This window comes from Papio anubis, chromosome 4 (assembly GCF_008728515.1).
Source record: "Papio anubis isolate 15944 chromosome 4, Panubis1.0, whole genome shotgun sequence".
Classification (NCBI taxonomy): Eukaryota; Metazoa; Chordata; class Mammalia; order Primates; family Cercopithecidae; genus Papio; species Papio anubis.
Window position 1 is genome coordinate 35,591,918 of NC_044979.1, and position 21,393 is coordinate 35,613,310.

Consider the following 21,393-nt stretch of genomic DNA (forward strand, 5'->3'; position numbering starts at 1 on the left):
TATATATGTGTGTATATATACATATACACATATATACTGCATATTATCATCTATGTTTTTATTGGATCTTGGTGATCAGTTTTATCATTATCATTTATCATTAATATATATGTGTATATATACACACATGTATACACATATATAATAAATTAAGGGTGTTTCTAGATATTAATCTTTTATATATAAATATATGTGTGTACATACGTGTGTGTGTGTATATGTGTGTGTGTATATCTATAAAATATTTGCCTGACAATAGTAAAATCTAGAATCGAGCAAGTTATTCCTACCAAATTTGCAAATAAGATACAACAGTCTGCCTCCATCAGGCAGAAGTAAATAAAGTATTAGAGGAAACTAGGAGTATGCTCAGGGATAAGAAAAAGACAAAATCTCTAACAGTGAAGATTGTAGATGCCTACAAACATAAACTGGCATTCCTTTTCCCAGTGGGACATTAAGAAAAAAACTGGTGGGCCTTCCCTCATGTCTGTCTGAGAAGGGCGAAAGAGAACTGTAGAAATGACAGAGTAGAGAGGGGAAACAGCATGGGCCAACCTGCCATTGATCATTTTTACTGAAAAGAATGCCTGAGTTTGCCATAGATCAAGTGTATACTGCAGAAGGCAGCTGAGCTTCAGTCACCTTGCCAGCACCTGACCAACCAGGACTAGTTAATGAGCAACAATTCCCTGTCTGATAAGGGAAAGGGTATGAGCTAAAGGAGAGTGGAAGAAGGCAAACCAGAATCGGGATCATTGCAATGAGGAGACCCCAGGGGTGGCCCCAGAAGGTTCACATGCGCACATGGTAAAAGAGCCAGACTCTCAACTCTGAACCCCAGGGAAGATCAATCACCAGTCTAAGGACACTCTGTATGTCTCACCTTCAAACTTTCCCAAAAAGAGTATCTGGGTTATTTAATCAGCCACTATCACATAGAAAACACTCCAGTGGAATAGAGTAGTGCCAGGCCATCTCTCACACTGCAGGCCAGTCTATGAGGGGCTGCTTTGGACAGAAACTCATTCCTGTTCATGCTGTTGTGGCTGGAATCCAGTCATGAGGGGTGTAGTATGGTTGCCACACTTTCGGAACCCCTCAGACAGTGATTGAGAGCATCACAGTCCTTCCGAGTTTACTCAGAATGGGGCAGTGTATACAGCTGGCAACATGCTCAGTGTATTCAGGACATAAGGCAGAGGTTAATGCTATTATTGCATGTTTCACATACCAACATTTAATATCTCATCTTTCTCTCTTCTTATGTCTGGATACATCTCAACCAATTCACCTTTTAATAATATTGTTTTGTCATCTCAGTTTTTTATTTCCTGTTTCTTGCATTTTATTGAGAATGCAAAGCAGATGCTTCTTACACTTAATGCTGTTTTCTGGTGTAATTTTTTAAGCTATTGCTTACCTTTGCATCATGAGTTCAGTAGTGTCTTGTTTTGTGTTCAAGAATTGTAAGCTTCATGTTTGCTTGCTTCTGTGTTATCTTCCTTGAATAACTAAAAGTCCATACAGACTCCAAATTTATTATACATAAGGTCAATGACTTTCACTTTGTCTCTGTCACCAACTAGCAATTATTAGAATAACCTCTCATTTCTGAAGTCACTTATTACATGTTTGGTGTCTATTTGGAAGAGTTGTCCTGAACTGAAGGAAAATATATTCCTTTTATAGCCTTCTTGTAGAGCTATGAAATGATTCCTGCACATTTGGAAGTAATATGCTTTACTAGTGGTAAGAGGGTCCTCTTTCAATTCTTCCTGAGCAATGAGAGCAGTGACAAAAAGAACCTAGCCATGTAAGAGAGAAAAAAAAAACAAAAAAAACCCCACAAAAAACCACTGATGTTAATGGGACAAGAACAATTCCTGAAAATACATAAGGTATATGCTCAAAGCATTGGAACTGGCAGAAGAACAATAGCTAAGAGGGGCTGTGTGCGGTGTTTTATCTGCAGTTTGATTTCTCTGGGTGGGGGAATTCAATTGACAGTTATGCGAGTGGCCTGCATTGGATGGAAATACTTGAAGGTCTGGAGTTCAGCAATTTTGTGGAATTTCAGAGGAAATTCCCTCTGAATTTTTATTTACCCTCACACTTTGGTTGTAGCATCCACCACTAGCTGCCATGAGAACTGGGAAGATAGGGCTTCTGAGGTTCGCTTTGGTACTGCACTCAACAGAGCAAAAACATCATGCAGGACATGAACGAACAGGGAAGGATTCATCTTTCCTGTGGCTCAAATTTTAGGTTAAAAGAGTAAAGATGTCATTTAACAATGATAAGGAAGTAAGCTAAGTGCACCTCAGAAAAAAAGGAAATAAACATGGTTAGGAAATACGTATGCCTTTTTGGAATAATCAAATCCATCTCAGGAGCAGGAATCCACATTTAAACAATATTTCCCTACATTCAGATGTGATAGCAACCAGCAAGCAAAGCATAAACAAATTCTATGGATAGGAAAATGACAAAATTAAAAATGAGCTTGGGAAAATTTGCTTCCAGAGGGAGGGGTTTTCTTGCACCAGACAGTGGTGGAATCGGGAACCCATTCTCTACCTGGAAATTGGTACAGAGATTCAGTCTTTGTCCAGGAAGACACTTTGGAGTAGAAGAATGATACCCATCCAACTCAGTGTCTTCTTCATGATCATCTACGTGCTTGAGTCCTTGACAATTATTGTGCAGAGCAGCTTAATTGTTGCAGTGCTGGGCAGAGAATGGCTGCAAATCAGAAGGCTGATGCCTGTGGACATGATTCTCATCAGCCTGGGCATCTCTCGTTTCTGTCTACAGTGGACATCAATGCTGAACGATTTTTGCTTCTATTTTAATTTTAATTATGTACTTTGCAACTTAACAATCACCTGGACATTTTTTAATGTCCTTACATTCTGGTTAAACAGCTTGCTTACCGTCTTCTACTGCATCAAGGTCTCTTCTTTCACCCATCCCATCGTTCTCTGGCTGAGGTGGAGAATTTTGAGGTGGCTTCCCTGGCTATTACTGGGTTGTCTGATGATTACTTGTGTGACAATCATCCCTTCAGCTATTGGGAATTACATTCAAATTCAGTTTCTCACCATGGAGCATCCACCCAGAAACAGCACTGTAATTGACAGACTTCAAAAGTTTCATCAGTATCTGCACCAGGCTCATACAGTCGCGTTGGTTATTCCTTTCATCCTGTTCCTGGCCTCCACCATCTTGCTCATGGCATCATTGACCAAGCAGATACAACATCATGGCACTGGTCACTGCAATCCAAGCATGAAAGCGCACTTCACTGCCCTGAGGTCCCTTGCCATCTTGTTTATCGTGTTTACCTCTTACTTTCTAACCATACTTATCACCATGATAGGTACTCTATTTGATAAGAGATGTTGGTTATGGGTCTGGGAAGCTTTTGTCTATGCTTTCATCTTTATGCATTCCACTTCACTGATGCTCAGCAGCCCTACATTGAAAAGGATTCTAAATGGAAAATGCTAGGCCTAGAAGTTGCCTGAGGCACAAGGTACAAGACTCCCGGGCAATTGATATAATTAATACCAGTAAAGAGTATTGCTCTTATCAATCAATTCATTGTGAATCACCATGAATGCAAGCCTCATTCTCTTCCATCTTCGCAGCCATCTATTTCTAAATAATCAACCCTTTCTCCATCCTTTTCCACTGGTTTCCTTTCCCTTTCACAATCCTCAGGTTGGTTCCAACTTGCTCAAGACTGCCCCATCTCTCCTTAGTCCTTGCCAACTCTGGAATCGTACACCTGGTATATTCTACACAAGACAGTCAAAATCATGGTGTCCACACATTAATTTAACTTTCCCATGACTGCCAGTTACTTCACACATGAATATGAATACCATCCCACAAAAACGTATTGCTTGTACCCTGAATGCTTCCCATACTAAGCCTTCAATTGACTTTCTTTAGTCAAGGGGTCTCTTTCTCTCTCTCTCTCTCTCTCTCTCTCTCTCTCTCTGTCTGTCTGTCTCTCTCTCTCTCCCCCTCTCCATCTCTCTCTCTCTATCCCCTGGCTGTTTCTGGACTTTTATCTAATGATACAAATTTTCTTATTTGCTTCTCTTCCAAATGTCATGTCTTTATCTCTTCAAAACTCAAGTCAAAATTTAACTCTTTCTTCATTTCCATTAACCAAAACATTATACTCTTCCCCAGAATAGCAGACAATTTGCCCAATCCAGATTCATCCTTAATACCGCCCCAAATATTGACAATTTAATTGTGTCAACTATAAAACTATAAATGGTCTCCATTGGCTCAATTCTTGCCTCTCTATTGCATTATAAGTTGGAGTTAACTTGATGGAACATCTCTATATTGAGACATAGTTGATTTTTTCCCATATACAACCCAGATGTCAGCTAAGAACCACTCTTAGCTCATAACATCTGAATGGCATTGGCTTACATTTTCTACACTTTTTTATTCTGTGCAAAGCCCTCCCAAAATGAATAAGAATATAGAAATCACACAGTAATCAGTGAAAAATCACCTATAAGACATACTCATTCTTTAGATGTTCTTTCTGCCTCCCTGACAGCTTTCTCTCATACCTTCTTCCCTTGCAGGACCCCATGTTGCCTTATCTCGAAGGCATCTCACTCCTCATTTATGTCCTCTTCACCCTTACCTACCAGCAGCTATGTGTCTTGGTAATGTCCAACCACTAGGCCTTTGGGTCTCAGCCTCTGTCCACCCCAGATAGTTATTAAGGTATTCTTCTTAAAGTCAGTTGCATCTCTTACACCCTTCTGGTATCAAGTGTTAATAATATGATATTTTCTACACTTTGTATATATTGGGCATGTCTGGTGAACTTCTAGCTCTGCCATTAAAAGATTGAAACACCTCCTGAAAGCAAATTATCCTATGGGGAAAAGGATGCAAGTATCTCAGGCTTGACTGAAAGAATGGCTTAGTCCTGGAAAGGAATGGAAATTCTGATCTGCTTGTGGGTTTATCACTCTGATTTGTCTCTGAGTCAAATTCATATTTGAAACTGAGGGTGTGAAACATAAGTGAAAACTGAAAGACCACTTTTACCAAAGACTCTGTGCCATTTGGCATATCTCAGCAGCATTCCTACTGTTGTTCAGAGAAGGGAGTGAAGCATGCTGTCCCACTCCACAGAAGCACCCTGTCAGCCTTGGCATCTCCTTAGGGCCAATGGTTTCACTGCAGTAGAAGGTGGAACAAAACCTGGTGGATGCAGTAATGGCTGGGGAGCAGAGTCCTAACCATGGGTCTGAGAAGAAAAAAGGGGGAAAAAAAAAAAAAAAAAAAGGTAGATATTGGCATTGAGTTGACTCCCAGGAATGCTTAGGAGGCTGGTGGGGAGGTGGGTTACAGGGTTTGGGATCCTGCTGGAATAGATTGAACAAGAGCCAGTGAAATTAGGATTCTGTTGCTATTTGTCACTTGTATCCACAGCCAGATGAGGTCTTGCATGTTCAAAAACCTCAGATAGCTGAAATAAATAGAAACCGTTCTTCTCATATGTGTATAAATAGAGAACAGGAAAAAAAGAACACCCCCTCTCCCCACAATCACACACACAGACACTATTCCAGAAGCTGTTAAATATTTTTAGTACTCTCACTGTCTTCTTTTGAGAAAAGTGCAATGGAAAACTTATCCAGGATATGCATAATGTGGGAGTGTTAGAAGCAGTTGAAGGGATCCAGAAATCAGAAAAACATAAAATACAAACAGACATAATAACTAACCTTTATATTAATGGCACCTAATAGTTCACAAAAATATTTTACTTACATTTTCCTATTTTGGACTAAAAGACAAATCAAGGTCACTTAATCCAAACTAGTTGGAAAATAAACCTAATAAGGTCAAGTGATTCACTTAAATTAACACTGCTGGTTAATGCCAAATCTGAAGTCAATGGAAGAGGAGAGGGAACCAAGAGATAAATTTTAAAGGAGCAAAAAATTTAATTTGGAAAAACATATGATTTAAAAAGCAGATGCTGGCCAGGCACAGTGGCTCATGCCTGTAATCCCAGCACTTTGGGAGGCCGAGGAGGGTAGATCACCTGAGGCAGGAGTCTGGGACCAGCCTGATCAACATAGTGAGACCCCATCTCTACTAAAAATACAAAAAAAAAAAAAAAAAAAAATTAGCCAGGCATGGTGGCAGAAGCCTGTAATCCCAGCTACTTGGGAGGCTGAGACATGAGAATCGCTTGAACCTGGGAGGTGGAGGTTGCAGTGAGCCAAGATAGTGCCATTGCACTCCAGCCTGGGAAACAAGAGGGAAATTCTATCTCAAAAAAAAATAAATAAAAAGGAGATGTTTTGAAAAGAATTAGAAAGATTGTGACCAAAAGCTAGGAAATTTTTTTGACAGCTTCCTTTAGCTAGATATGAAATTAAGATACCCAGGAGCCAATGCACCTGTGTTGTTCAATTTGTAAATACTTTATCCTATATTATGCTTTTTATTCATAGTATAGTGTGTTGGTTGATAACTCACAAACACACACACACACAGAAAAAAAAAAAAAAAACAAGAAGGGAGAGGATGTGATAGGGGAGTAAAATAATTTACCCCGCTTTCTTCCCTGCTGTTCTCTAGCCTCTATACCACGCCTAAGATAGGAGAAGAGAAGAAGCCATTAATTGGGTATGAGATTAGTGTTTGATTTAGAATCTTTAAAGTCTAAACAGGAGAAAATTCTTAGAAAGCTATGGAATCTATAATGCCATCAAGGATTGGGAAAGGGTCATTTTAGGAATATTTTTGAACACAGAAGTCAGAGAAAAATTTGTTTCTTTGGAGCACAACCTATTCAATAACTTTGTTACAGGAGACAAAAAAGTCAGTAAAATGTGAAATGCCTCTACATTTTCTCTGAGATTGCTTGTCAGGTATTGTGCATTGCATTCCACTTATTAAACAGACAAATTTCCTTTCTCAAAAAGAGCTAAACCAGATGAGATCAGGCACATTCAGGGTGGTATGGCCAGTTGCAGTGGCTCAAGCCTGTAATCTCAGCACTTTGGGAGGCCATGAGGGCAGATCACATGAAGTCAGGAGTTCCAGACCAGCGTGGCCAACATGGCGAAACCCTGTCTCTGCTTAAAAAACAAAAGTTAGCTAGGCATGATGGTGGCGCCTGTAATCCCAGCTATGCAGGAGGCTGAGGCGGGAGAATCACTTGAACCTGGGAGGTGGAGGTTGCATTGAGGTGAGATTGCGCCACTGCACTCCAACCTGGTAAACAGAGCAAGACTTTGTCTCAAAAGAAAGGGAAGAAGGGAGGGAGGGAGGGAGGGAGGGAGGGAGGAAGGAAGGAAGGAAGGAAGGAAGGAAGGAAGGAAGGAAGGAAGGAAGGAAGGAAGGAAGGAAGGAAGGAAGGGTTAAGTCAAAGGCCAAAGAATTTAGACAGTGCAACATTAAATTTGGGGATTCATCACAATATCTTTCCATACCTAAGAAATTTTAACACAAAGTTCCACTCTCTTTCCATTCTGGCATTTGAGTTTATATTTTGTTAATGATGTTGGTTCTTATTGTTCTTGTATTTGTATTGTAAATTACGGCAAATTCTTTTTGTACTTGATCTTGCTGCTTTAAAAAGGAGATGAAGAAAGAGCAAAAGAAGACTACCAAGGATAATGATATGAGTAGCACTGCAGCAATAAAACAATAATGGCATAACTAAATGATAAACTAATGTTTTAAATTATCCAGATTTACTTTTGTTCCAGAAATGCATATTAAAGACCAGAATTTTGGAAATACTTATAAAGTCTAGAGGAGCATGTACTTTCAATTGGTATAATTCAATGATTTCTGTGTCTATTAATAATGTCAAAATTCTTCCTAATAGAAGGGAAAATGCAGCTTCTTTGGTCTTTCCACACAGATATTTTAATACAATCCCTGAGACTTATTTACAATCCATTAGCCGTGTCTGAAACTCCCAAAGTAACATTTATTTGAGACCATTTTTTCTATTTTTAATAAAACTTACAAAACTGATGCTAAGTGTAAACTGGTTTTTGCTAGTTTTGATAGCAAATATATAGTAGGATAAACTCAATTGCCAAGTTGCTTCAAATCATTTGTGGGATAAAATTTATAAAAAGTGACAGGCTATACTGGTTGAATAAAAGATAAATTTCTTATCATAAATTTTTTTCTTCAAATTTTAATCTAAATGCAGGATTTTCAAAAAAAATGAACTTTTATTTTTAAAATATGCTATATGCAAGTAATTCAAACACAGCCAAAGTGCAGTCAAAATGACTGAGAATAATCATTCGCATTTGCAGGGGAAAATAGATCTTAAAATTTAAGTTTAAAATTAGAGGCAAGATAAATTTCACAAGCTTCATTCTTATAGCCTAAAGATAGACTGTGTAGGTAGATATTTCTTGAGAATCTTGGCAGATCAGTGTTGTCAGTACTTGAGGGATTGAATCAGGCTCACTCCAAGAACTTGGAAATAAGATTGTCTTTTGATGGGTAAATCAAGAAATCAACTTCCCTTCCTACTTCTGCCCTAAATGAATCAATCTAAGAATTAACCAGAAAATGGGTGGCTAGGAGGTTTTCCAGTTAAATCTCAGGATTTAGGTCAAAGCAGAGTCCAGAGTAAATTACCTAGAAAGAGAAGTAAAACAGGTCTCAAAATAAACTTTAACGAGCAGATGGAAAGGTTATAAATTTGAACTCCATTATGTTCATCCAGACCTGCCCAGGGTAGGGGGCTGTTGGGTCAACCAACTTGAAGCTTTCTAGTCCTAGTGACAAGTCCTTCAAGCTGTTATCTGAAGAATTCATCACAAGGTCATATAAATTCCTTCATCTCTTATGCTGTCTGCCCTTGCCCACTCATTTGATTATGATTTGGCATTTCATGTTGTGATTGTGTGTCCAGGCAAATGGAAGATGCAAAACACACGTTCATATGTGAGGATGGCACAAGACTTTCAGGGCCCAATTCAGGATGTTAGGGCTGGTGGCTGATCCCCACACGGACTGCTTTGCCACCTTTGTCCCCATGCTGAGAGCATCCTGTGAAAAACAGAAGGTCCACACTGCAAAGCTGCACTCACTCTGTGCCTCCTGTTATGTTTTTGATCCTAGTATACATTGCTATATTGGTGCCCGTGAGATTCATTTTTGCCATCTTCACACTCAGTCCCAGTTTTCTTGACCTAGGCTATGATCACGTAGGTTGAATTGAGGCAGAAATTTCCCTGACATCTTGACCATTTAATTAATTCACGCTTGTGTCCACTTCAGTCTCATTTTTTCAGCTTCAGTTTCAGGTGTATGCATGTTTCTAAACCTGACCATCTTGGAGAACTAATAAGAACGGGTTTCTAGGCCCACAAAGCAAAGGAGCAGCCCTAGCATGGGGTAGCATCATTTTGGTACTCATCAATATATTATTTTGAGAATAATTCTGCTGGCATTTAGGATTATTATTCTCATTACCAAGGTCGCTCTTCTTAGTTGTAGGCAATGAAATATGGTCTAGATCATCTGAGGATGGAGAATCTACTACACATTTTTGTGCAGCATATACAGTTTCAGGGAGTAGTAGGAAAATGGCAGAAGCAGGGCAACCAGAAGAAATGTCCAACCATACCACTGTCTGCCAGTAGCACCATCTGCCACTTGGCTTCCATAACATTAGGGAACAGGCTGCAGAACTTGTGTCACAGCTGCCCCAGGGGCATCAAATACCTCCGACCCAGGATCACACCTCACCTATGCAGCCAGTACCCTACATTGCTCACTTCCTCTGTGACTCTAATGGGTGCTTCTGCTTGGCTGAACCTGAGTCACATATAGAACCTTAGCTGCTCTGTGTGTCTGAAGAACATCATGTTATCTTTCCAGCTTCCACGAAGGCTCACAGGATTGGGGCAAAGAGGGAGCAAAGTGAGACAAAGACCAATCTCTCCACAACTTTCTTATGCAAATACTCACAATCTGTAAATTACACGCTCTGGTGTACATCCCACATCTATCACCATTGTTCACTAACTTAATAATTAGGTATCATAAACATGTTTTTATACCTAAAATGCACATGAAAATAAATCGTAGACATTCTCAAGCAATTAATACTGGGGAAAAAACCTAAAAGAAACAAGGGTAACTAAATATGGCTACCTTGGTATTTGCTAAAATGAAGGGTCCTGAACTCTAATTTCAGGACTGGTAACATAAATGCAGAAATGACCAGTAAGAAAATGGTGAGCTTGACAGTACATGTTGCATGACAAGCTGTGTCACCCATGCTGTTTGCAGTCTATTTCAATGGAAAAATAAAACCCAAAAATTAATGGTAAGGAACAAAAGAAGAGATTATTAGCTGTAGAATATGGTCTTCATTTCTCTCCCTAATCCACTTTACCAAGTCAGTGTACTTATTTTCCAGCTGTTGTCAGTGCTGACTCCTAACAGTTCCCAGGTACCCCTTCTTTTGAGAGAACTGTCAACAAGAACAGGCTTACTTGGGAGATTATTCCCAGCCCACAATGCTGCAGCCTGAAGCTAGCTAATGGTTGGATGATATGGAGGTATAATAGGCCATTCCCCTTGAAACAGACTAACTCTATGGTGCAGTTCATGCTCAGAACACCCCTTTGGCTCAGTTCAAAACTGGTCTTCAGCCGAGGCCACATCCTTGCGTAGCTTTTTTCCCCTTGTTTTACCCAGCTTACTTCATTCATTTTCTCCTGATAATATTCCCCCATACATAACTTAAATAGGAATCTGCTTGGGTTTGTTTCCAAAGAATATAAATTAAGAAACTAGCTAATCTCAACATTGTTTAGTAGAAAACAAATAGAAAATAGCAAGAAAAAAATTATGTAGTTACTCCCCTGTCAAGGAAGGGGAGCTTAACTCGCCATACCTTCACTGTGGCTGTACTTAACAGCTCTCTTCTAAAGAGCAGAGTATAAAAAGGGAGAAAAAAACTACAGTGGAGAGCCTTGGCAAATATTACTTAGGCCAGGTGATCAAAGTTAATCTTATCAGTAATATGTCATGCTGATGGAATATACCATTGGTACGATGTAATGAGGATGACACTTTGCTTCTGTTGTCTTCCCCCTAAAAACCCAGTCTAGCCATGAGAAAAACATCAGACAAACCCACATTGAAGGACATTCTACAAAATATCTGATGAGTACTCTTCAAAATTATCCAGTTTATTGGAAAGTCTAAAACTCTTTCACAAACCAGTGGAGGCTAAGGAAGCATACTGACCTAATGCAATGTGATAACTAGGGAAGTTTCCTGGAAGAGAAAAAGGATATTGAGGAAACACTAGTAAAATATGAATAAATTTTATAGATTAGCTAATAGTAACATACCAATGTTGGTGCCTTAGTTGTGACAAATGTACTATATATACTCTCCCTCTCTTTCTCTCTCCCTCTTTCTCTCTCTCTCTCTCTATATATATACACACACACACATATATAGTACATATATATACACACACATATAGTACATATATATACACACATGTATAGTACATATATATGTATCCTAATTAACAGTAAAAGAACCAGGTGTTAGTGCTCTTTGTATTATCTTCACAACTCTACTTTAAATCCAAAACTATTCTAAAATGTAAAGCTTATTTCATAAAAAAATTAAATTCCCTAATATTACAGACATGTGGACATTTTTTATTTTTTGTCTCTATATATATTCTCTCTCTATATATATATATACACACACACACATATAGTACATGTATATATACACACACATATAGAGTACATGTATATATATCCTAATTAACCCTAAGAGAGCCAGGTGTTAGTACTCTTTGTATTATTTTTACAACTCTATTTTAAATCCAAAACTATTCTAAAATGTAAAGTTTATTTTATAAAAAAAAAGTAAATTCCCTAATATTTCAAACGTGGACATTTTTTTTAATCTCTTGAGAGTAAGTTTATTTTTCTTACTTCTGTGTCACATAATTTTTGGTTCAATGCCAAACATCTTGTGTAGACTAGTAGAGGCTAAAATAAAAGATATTTGTGGCCAGAGATCAGCAAGCTGTTTCTCTGTCAGGGTGTATGTATGGTGGCTGATAATTCTTCCCCTCCTGCTCTGCCATAGGTGATGAGTTCTACTCATCTCTTCCTCTCTTGAAGGAGGTTGTTCCTCCATGGATTTCAGACTGCTCAGTGCCCCGTGTCCTCAGGTACCTGATGAGTTCCAGAAAAGTTAAAATTTTTGTCATTTATTCATCTCTCTCTCATTTAGAGATAAGAGCAAATTCTTTTTAGCTTTCTACATTCTAAGAGCAAGCAGAATGCCAGAGATGCTTTTCTCCTTAATTTGGTATACACAACTATCATGTAGGAGGAACGAAAATAATTACAATAATGTATTTTAAAACAAGATATTTTAAATGTTTGAAAGCTCACAGGATCTTAAAGTTGGAAGAAATATTAGAAGACATCTATCTTAGTTTTAAAATATTTAAACCATGTCCTCTTTTGTTAAAATTAAATTTTACTCCTCATCTTCCCTTCAGGAGGAGATCACTTCTAGTTAAAAATAAGCATATCTTCTGCATATGTCCACTAATCAAAAAAATATTTGTTTTACTTTACCTTCAGCTGAAATCATGAAAAGCATAGAAATAATTGTTTCATTTTACAAATAAAAAATTATAATATTGAGAATGTTTTCAAACTATACACTCCTTTCCTGATTCTGGTTAAAAACACCATATGGAATCTTCTTCCTCCTCAGTTTGAAAATATTTCACCTATTCCAAACACCCACCAACCAGATTTTTTTGGTCTATATATGTACCTATAGAGAGAAGTTTATTATACATCAAATTCTTTATATAGACACTGCATATAAATATAGTAATCACAAGGATGAGGACATACAAAATGGGCAGAATGGGGGAGGTTAGAGTTAACCTTTTTTGCAAGGGGAAGGTTAAAAGATGGATGGTATAAAACAGAGCTAGGCCCCCTCTAAGAACTCTGTGCATCTGAGCCGAATGTTGCAAACACCAAACAACACAAGTACTGAGGTGATGGCACAGATTCAAATAAAACATCTGTATTCTCTTGCCAGAGGCAAAAAGCTATGTGAAGGAGAAATGACGAGCATCTACAACAAGATGCAAGAAGAATACAGCCCACCTTGTTTTTCTGTAATTCTCAAAGGTCAGAGAAAAAAGCCTGCAATGATTATCATTGAGTAGTAAGGTCAAAACTTCTAATAGTGTTTTCTAAACTTTCCTTATCATAAGAGTCATCTGACTTTTTATTAAAAATACAGATTCTTGGAATCCATTCCAGATTAACAAATCAGACTCTGGGAGAATTGCCTCAGAATGTGCATTCTTAAGCAAAGCCCATGGTATTCCTTTAATCAAAATCATTTGAGAAAAAGTCTTAGAACACAGTCTCTTCACAATTTCTTGTCCTGAACAGCATTTTCTTATTAGTAGCTAATCATTTCTGATGATCAAGGCATGCTAATACTGGTGCTTAACACTAAAATATTAAATACTAGGAACTGCTTGTGTGTTTGTTAAACTGTAATTTCCTTTCTGGAGGTATGAGCAGAAGAAACTCAACATTGAATTCACCTTATGGTAAGTAAATTTTAGGGAAAAGCTGATAGCAAACTAAACAATTACTCTATTTATTTTTGCTAGAGTAATTTTCAAGGAAAGAGATAAGCTTTAAAAACAAATTATTCTAGTGCATGTTAAATTATGTAAGCAGGAATAAATCAAAATTTATTCATGAACACATGACTGACGAATAGTGAAATCATTGCTCCAAACCTCTTGAGAGTATGTCTCAAACTGAATCTAGTTTGAGAGCCTCTTTGTGAAATTTACAGGGCTATACTTCAATGGAAATACATGTGTTTTAGATGAAAGGGAGGGTGTCTAATGAGGAGAACTTTGTCTTTTGTAGGAAAGACAAAAAGGTACTGAGTTTTGGTTTTAATTTGGGAAAAAGGGATGAAAATACTACATAGAGCTCTTTGAATTTTCCTACAAACTACCTCTTAAGCTTTCATTCTTGACTCTTAGGCAGTGTTAATGTTTGGCTCAGGATTATCTGATTACATGAATTGTTTAAAATGCTAAATGCTAGGCCTCCATGTTCTTATCGAGATTAATATTTCAAAAAAACATTTCCTGGGTTTCAAAAAAAAAAAAAACAAAAACCAGAAGGCTAAATTTTTAGAAAGGATTTAGATAAAGTTGGAAAATGAGTGCCAAAAGGACAGGTCACCAAATGTCTTCTGGAAAAGGCCAAATAGTAAGCATTTTAGCTTTTTGGGACCATACAGTCTCAGTCACAACTACTGAAATCTACTGCTATAACACAAAGCAGCCATAGACAATACATAAACTAACAAAAATGATTCTCTTCTAGTAAACCTTTATTTACGAAAATAAGCAACCAGCTAGATCTGGCCTTCTGGCCATAGTTTTCCAACCCTTTCCCTAAAGGATGAATCTTTGCTCTTTCTCACACCAAAGTCTGATAAAAGGAAAAGTAAGAAGAGAGATGAGTTAGGGTTGTTGAAGGAATGGGGGAAATGGAACCATTATAATCCCCTTCACTTTCTTTCTTGATCACTTAGAATGAGTTCTAACTCTGGTATAGCTATCTAGTGGAAGAGGTCTTCCTTATGGATATAATCAGCTGTCATTTAAGTCTCTTTATAATGAAAAAAGAGTCACTCAGCATTCTCTACCAATCTGTTTCCTGTCTTTCCAAGCAGCAAATAATAGGAGAAGGAGACAAAGAAACCAAATATCAACTACACTCCCCCACAACAAAAGTCTATACAGGTAAATAATGATCAAAAGAATAACACAATTACAGTTAGTTTTATGTTTATTTTCTTCCATGCAATAAAAAATAATTTCAAATTTCTGTTTTTAGGAAGACAGGGTAAAAATGACTACTTCTCTTCTCTCTATTAAACTATGCCAAAACATCATAGAGAATAAGAAGTTGAAATTGAACCTTCATATTTGATAAAATTAGGATTAAATTAAACTTTTTAAAACTTAAAAAATTAATATATATAATACATATATATGTGCACACACATACATAAAGATATATATATGGAAAGGTTGAAAAGCGCAATAAAAATTCAACCAAGATAAGTTTAGATTTCCAGACACCACATGTATCTCAGCAAAAGCTCACAGAATTGAGTGCAGTATCCTATGAAATAAACACTTACGATGACAAAGGCAATAAAATTGGAGTATATGGGCGACTTATAGAAGCCTCCCTGGTAAACACCTCTAAATATCTCATCTTTTTTCAATTTAATAAAAAGACTAAACAAGCTCATCTATGCAGAGAGTCACCAAATCTATAACGTGAAATCCATTTTATGAGCTAGATAAAACATTTGCTAGCTCAGAGCACCAAACTTGTTCCTCTCACACACAAATCTCCTATAAATAGTTCATCCAGGTAGAACTCGCAGTATTCAGCAATGAAAAACAATTCAATAGAAACAAATATCTAACATATACAAAACACACAAAAAGAAAGGAAAGAACAAGAATGCAGATGAAGATTACACTACTGCAAATGTCTCAATGCAGGAGATTAAAATTATGATAAAACAGATTTAAAAAAACTCAAAGAAACCCATGAAAATATCCTTTCTATAAAACAAAAACTCAATAAGAGATATGAAACTTTTGAGAAAGAAATAAGAAAAAATAAACTTGTGAAGTGAACGAGGGCAATAAAATCATTACAGCTAAAAGGAAAAATAAAAGAAACTGCTGAATACAAACTAAGAAATATGGCAAACAGAGTTGAGATAAGAAAGCAAAATGAAATTGAAAAGAGCAAAGAGTTTAAGTTAGGATGGCCATTACTTTTGGAAAAGTAGGAGGATTTGGAGTGTTGAGTAATGTTTCGTTTTTTGAAAAAATACAAAAGACAGTAGTTAAACAGATACGTCCACTCCCATGACTCATTGAATATGCATTTATGATTTGTTCACTTTTATATGGATACTATACTTCAAGAAAAATTGAGTTAAAAAAGAGAAGAAGTAGCATCATAAATATGGAAGGAGATCCAACATAATCATTATTGGTACTTTCTGAGAAAGAGAAAAATTGCCACTGGAAAAAATTTAACAATATAATTTAAGAAAATTGTTCTGAAACTAGAGAGATCTGAAACTACAGAATGAAAAACTACTCCAATTTTGAGGAAAATGAACACAAAACTTTCAACAAAGAGGCATATTCCAGTAAAATTAATAAATTTTTGCCAGGCACAGTGGCTCACACCTGTAATCCTAGCAGTTTAGGTGGCCAAGGCAAGTGGATCACATGAGGCCAGGAGTTCAAGACCTGCCTGGGCAACATGGCAAAATCCCCTCTTTACTAAAAGTACAAAAATTAGCCAGGCATGGTGGCGCACACCTGTAATCCCAGTATTCAGGTGGCTGAGGCAGGAGAATCACTTGAACCCGGGAGGTGGAGGTCGCAGTGAGCCAGGATCACGCCATTGCATACCAGCCTGTGTGACAGAGTGAGACCTTGCCTCAAAATAATAATAATAATAATAATAATACATTTCATGTAAAAAGAAAATAACAAAAAGAGAGCATTGAATCCCCAAAATATTAGTTGAAAAATAAAACAACCCGGAGAAAAATGGTTGAACAATTACATTTGTGTTTTAAACTATACTGATATAGAAACAATACTATAACTAACACATTTCTGTAGTTAATGGTGGGGTAAGGTTTTATGTATTACATAAAATTAGTTACAATGGTAAACATTAAGTATGTACATGTAATAAGCTTTTCAAATTGTCAGAATATAAATGCATTTACAAAAGTCAAGCAATGTAGGTCATATATCAAAAGATAAAAAGCAAAAGACCTATTAAAATATAATGTTTGACCAAAATATATCAGAAATAAAGTCAAATGTATGTGTTACATCAATGAATTTGAATAATCATCTACTAAAAGAAAAAGTTTATCAGATTTGACTATAAAGCAAAACACAATTATATGCTAAAATCAAGAGAAACACTTAAAATTAAGTTACTCATAAAGTTAAAGTGAAAAGAAGGGTAAAGTATGTTTGCAGTAAAATTCTGTAATTTGCCTTTCCAATTTAACAATAAATTAAACAGTTGACAAACAGTAAAAATTAATAACATAAAATAGATCTGATGGCCTTATGTCTAAGTCTGCACCAAGAAAACAGAAACAAAACCTTCTTTTCAAGTTTCCATGGGTCATTCACAAAAAGTGATCACATATTAAGCCACCAAAAAAGCTTCTGCAAATTTCAAAAAAATATAGCGCAAACAGCATTCTCTTTTCTAGTATGGTAATGCTAGAAATTAATATTAAAAGCACAAACAGTCCTATGAGATGGTGAAATTTTACTAATCTCTTCAATAATTTTTATTATAAAAGGAAAAGCAATCTAAAATTCTACAGTAGAGAAAATAGTAACAATAAAATACTAAACATCAAAAACCAGGATATGCCTAAAGTGCACAAATGTAATCATAAATATAAACACTTATATTAATAAGAAAAAATCAGTATATAATTAAGTGTCCAACTCATTAAATTGAAGAGATTAAATACTAAGGAAATTATAAGGGAAAAATAAAAATAAAGTGAAATTAATGAATTTAATAAAATGTTTTTAATAGACAAAAATAAAGATCTATTTACTTCAAAAATAGAATACAAACATCATGAAGTAACTGAATCAAAATATAAGGGAGAAAGTACACATAAGTTTTACATGAGTAGTCTTTAAAATGCTACTGAAAAACACAAAAGAAGACTTAAATGAAGGCAAGAGCGTTTTTAAATCTTGGACAAAATTACTCATAGAGATGTCAATTCTCAAATCAATAAATGTAAAGATTTTTCTTTAAGAATGTTCTCAACTTTTTAAAATAAACATTTTCTAAAATTTATATGGAAAAGTAATATGAAAAATAGGTTCTAATAAATTCTGAGAGTGGGAGAAGTAATAAGAGGAGGTAGTCCTCCAGATTAAAAAAAAAAAGTACTATAAAGCAATAGCAATAAAAAAAATGTGGTACTGATACATCAATATACCATAAGAAACAACCCCCGAGATCATTTAAATGAAAAAAAATAGAGTTCAGTGAGTGTCTTATAATATATTCTCCTGCATCTAAAACACTTAAGGCTATGTGATTCTATCTTTGACTACGCAGAAACTACCTCTGGAAGATAGCACAGATTGTTTCTGGGAAGATAATGGAAGATTAAGGCATTGGAGTGAGGGTGAAGTGATATACTTTTCACTATATATCTCATTGCTTGTTTCTTTTACACTTTGTGTTATCATTACACATTATTTTAAAATTTAAAGTAAATGAAATAAATTATTTAAAAAGTTACAATTACAAATGTTCACTCCAGAAAATTATAAAATTTAAGAAAACTTAAAAATTAAAACCAAAATTAATTACAAATTTTGTTAACTGTGGAACATATCTGCAGCACCAAAGTATGTTACAGTGGCGAATCCATACAGGTCTGCAGCGAACTCCATTCTTGCCTTCTCAGAAGAAGGAATTCGACAAAGGGGCATAAGGCAGAAGGAGAGATGGAGGCACGTTTTACAGCGGGAGTGAAAGTTTATTAAAAAGCTTTAAAGCAAGAAGGAAAAGAAGTAAAATACACGTGGAAGATGGCCTAGCAGGTAACTTGATCAGCCTGCATAAGGAGTCATGATCAAGTGCACAGTTTGACCTTTTGACTTGGGGGTTATACACTGACATTCTTCCAGGGTCTTCTATTCTTCTCCCCTGATTTTTCCCTTAGGGTAGGAGGACTCATGCTCTCTGATCAGCTAGCACCTAGGAGGGAAGCATGCACAGTGTGTTTATTGGAGTTGTATGCAAGCTTACTTCAGTCATTTCATCTTGCCCCTCAGTGCACATGCTTGAGCCCAGGGGCCCAACTCCTGAGATCTTATTGGGAAGCTACGATCACAAGTTTCAAGTGTTTTCATTTATTAGGAGACTGCCTTTCCCTGGTGCCAGCTGCGACCCATTATTATTTTAGAGAGACCGTTAACAACCACCTGACCGTCACCTGATGGTTGCCTGACATTCCTGGTGTTGTGGCAGGGAGCTGGGGTGGACCCCTCTCCTGCCCTGCTCGTGTCTGACTTGCTACCTACTGTAACAATTTCATCACAAGAAGTTAACTACTGTAAAGATTTTCATTTGTTCCTCTTTACTCTTTTGTTTATGTGTATTTAATATAGACAATATTTCCTATGCATGAGTGTGCCAAAGAGGCAGAAGGAGATAAGCATTGAGAAACTGGCTCTATATAATAAACAGCTAGGAATGAGGGAGAATGAGAGGGAGACAAGCCTCTCTGGCCACAACTTGAGGAGAAATTTGAAGGTTTGGAATATGTGAGACTGGAGTACCTCCAGAGTACAAGAGAATTGAAGGAAATAAAGATTTATGGGCTAGCAGTGGTGTCTCATGCCTGCAATCCCAGCACTTTGGGAGACTAATGTGAGTGGATTGCTTGAGCTCAAAAGTTCAAGACCAGCCTGGGCAATACGATGAGACCCTATTTCTACAAAAAAAAAATACAAACATGAACTGGGAATGGTGATGCATGCCTGTAGTCCCAGATACTCAGGAGGCTGAGGTGGGAGGATCGCTTGAGCCCAGGAAGTCAAGGTGGCAGTGAGTTGAGATAACACCATTGCACTTCAGCCTGGGTAACAGAGTGAGACCCTTCTCAAAAAAAAAAAAAAAAAAAAAAAAAGAATTTATGAGAAGGAATGCTATTGGCTATCTGTTGGGACCACTGTATATCCTTTAAGAAATATAGGGAATTATTACAGTTGCCTTTTTAGTAAGTTGAGGTTCAAGGTCATTCTTCCTTTAAAATGACTCCTTATGCAGGCTGAGCCATGTGGAGCCCTGCCATTAATCAGTTATTTAATGTAAAGTGTGTATGTGTACATATAGGAATCTCTTCCTTAATAAACATTTATATAACTTTTTTATTTTTAATAGTGTCTTAGAAGTATGTATGTCTTTGCTCTTCCCACAATTAAAAAATAATTTTATAAAATCACAAAGAAATGAAACCCTTAATGGATCTAATATTGCCCACCAGGGAAAATGTCCTATCTCAAAGAAAAACATGGAGTTAGCACTGATGCTTAGCAAGACTTCTTGCAGCAAGACCCAAGCAATACTAATGTTTACGCATAGGAAAAGGGTTACTCTTTGTGAGGTGCTACCAATGTGCCATTCTAAAAGCTTTTCACCTACTCCAGCCAGCAAACCACAATCCTCCCACTCAACCATTTGGGCATCTGAGCCATTTACACATCTACACATATCTGGTGACACTTTAGAATCAGAATTGGAGTGCAGTCATAAACCTATGACTCGGAGCCATAGTCATTCATCTCTTCCGAACTTCCTTCTTTGTTGCCTTCTCTCACATTGTTATGATAATTTTCTGTTCCATCCAGCTTCAACCCACCACTCAATCTCTAGTAAGTGCAAGTTGCCAAAACTAAAATATTTTGGCTCTTGGTTGCTTTAGAAAGTACGTGAGTGTCACATAGAGCTAGTAAGAAAACGTTGGAGCATTTTATTTTTTGCTGCCTTTTATAGCTAGAAAAAAATGTACTGTAGAATGCAATTAGCTAGAGGGATAAACAAAATTGTACTTCTATCCAGAACATTTTTGTGTTGCTTACCTTTAAAAACTTTATTCTAATTACATTTTTTAGTAAGAAAAATCAGAAAATCTAGTTATATTGTGTTCATTTTAGTTTATTTAGAAAATGGCTATGACTTTTGAAATTCTGGTGACAAAATATAATGTTCCCCATTAAAATCTCCACTCGAAGCCTTTTGGCCTAATGTCATTTCACCTTATGACTTTAATATTGTTAAGCAGGAAATTGATAAATGTACTTTTACCTTTTTAAAAAAATTATTTTATAACAAATACAAAGTTTTAGAGTTTTGTATGATTTTTTTTTTACATAATGTTGTAAGTGCTTTCTAACACCATTAAAATGCTAAAAACTATGATTTTTGATAACCACTATTACACAAAATAAGGTTCTTCTTGTATCTCCCCCGCCCCCAACATTAACCAAGTTTCAGGACAAATTCCACAAAGTCACAGAGCATAGGGAAGAAATAGGCTTTTTTCTGAAGAGAAGGGGAACTTACATAGGCTATGGATCAGTAAGAGGAAGGAAGGAACAGGGCACCCAATCCTCCCATC

The 21,393-nt window shown here is 36.5% G+C and overlaps 1 protein-coding gene across 1 annotated transcript; it reads left to right on the plus strand.

The window, feature by feature from the left end:
- Positions 1 to 700: 700 nt before the first annotated feature.
- On the plus strand, positions 701 to 5,313 carry TAS2R16 (taste 2 receptor member 16). Its single transcript, XM_021936237.2, has one exon. The coding sequence runs from the start codon at positions 2,638 to 2,640 to the stop codon at positions 3,511 to 3,513; it is 876 nt and encodes a 291-aa protein (XP_021791929.1). The 5' UTR covers positions 701 to 2,637; the 3' UTR covers positions 3,514 to 5,313.
- Positions 5,314 to 21,393: the final 16,080 nt, after the last annotated feature.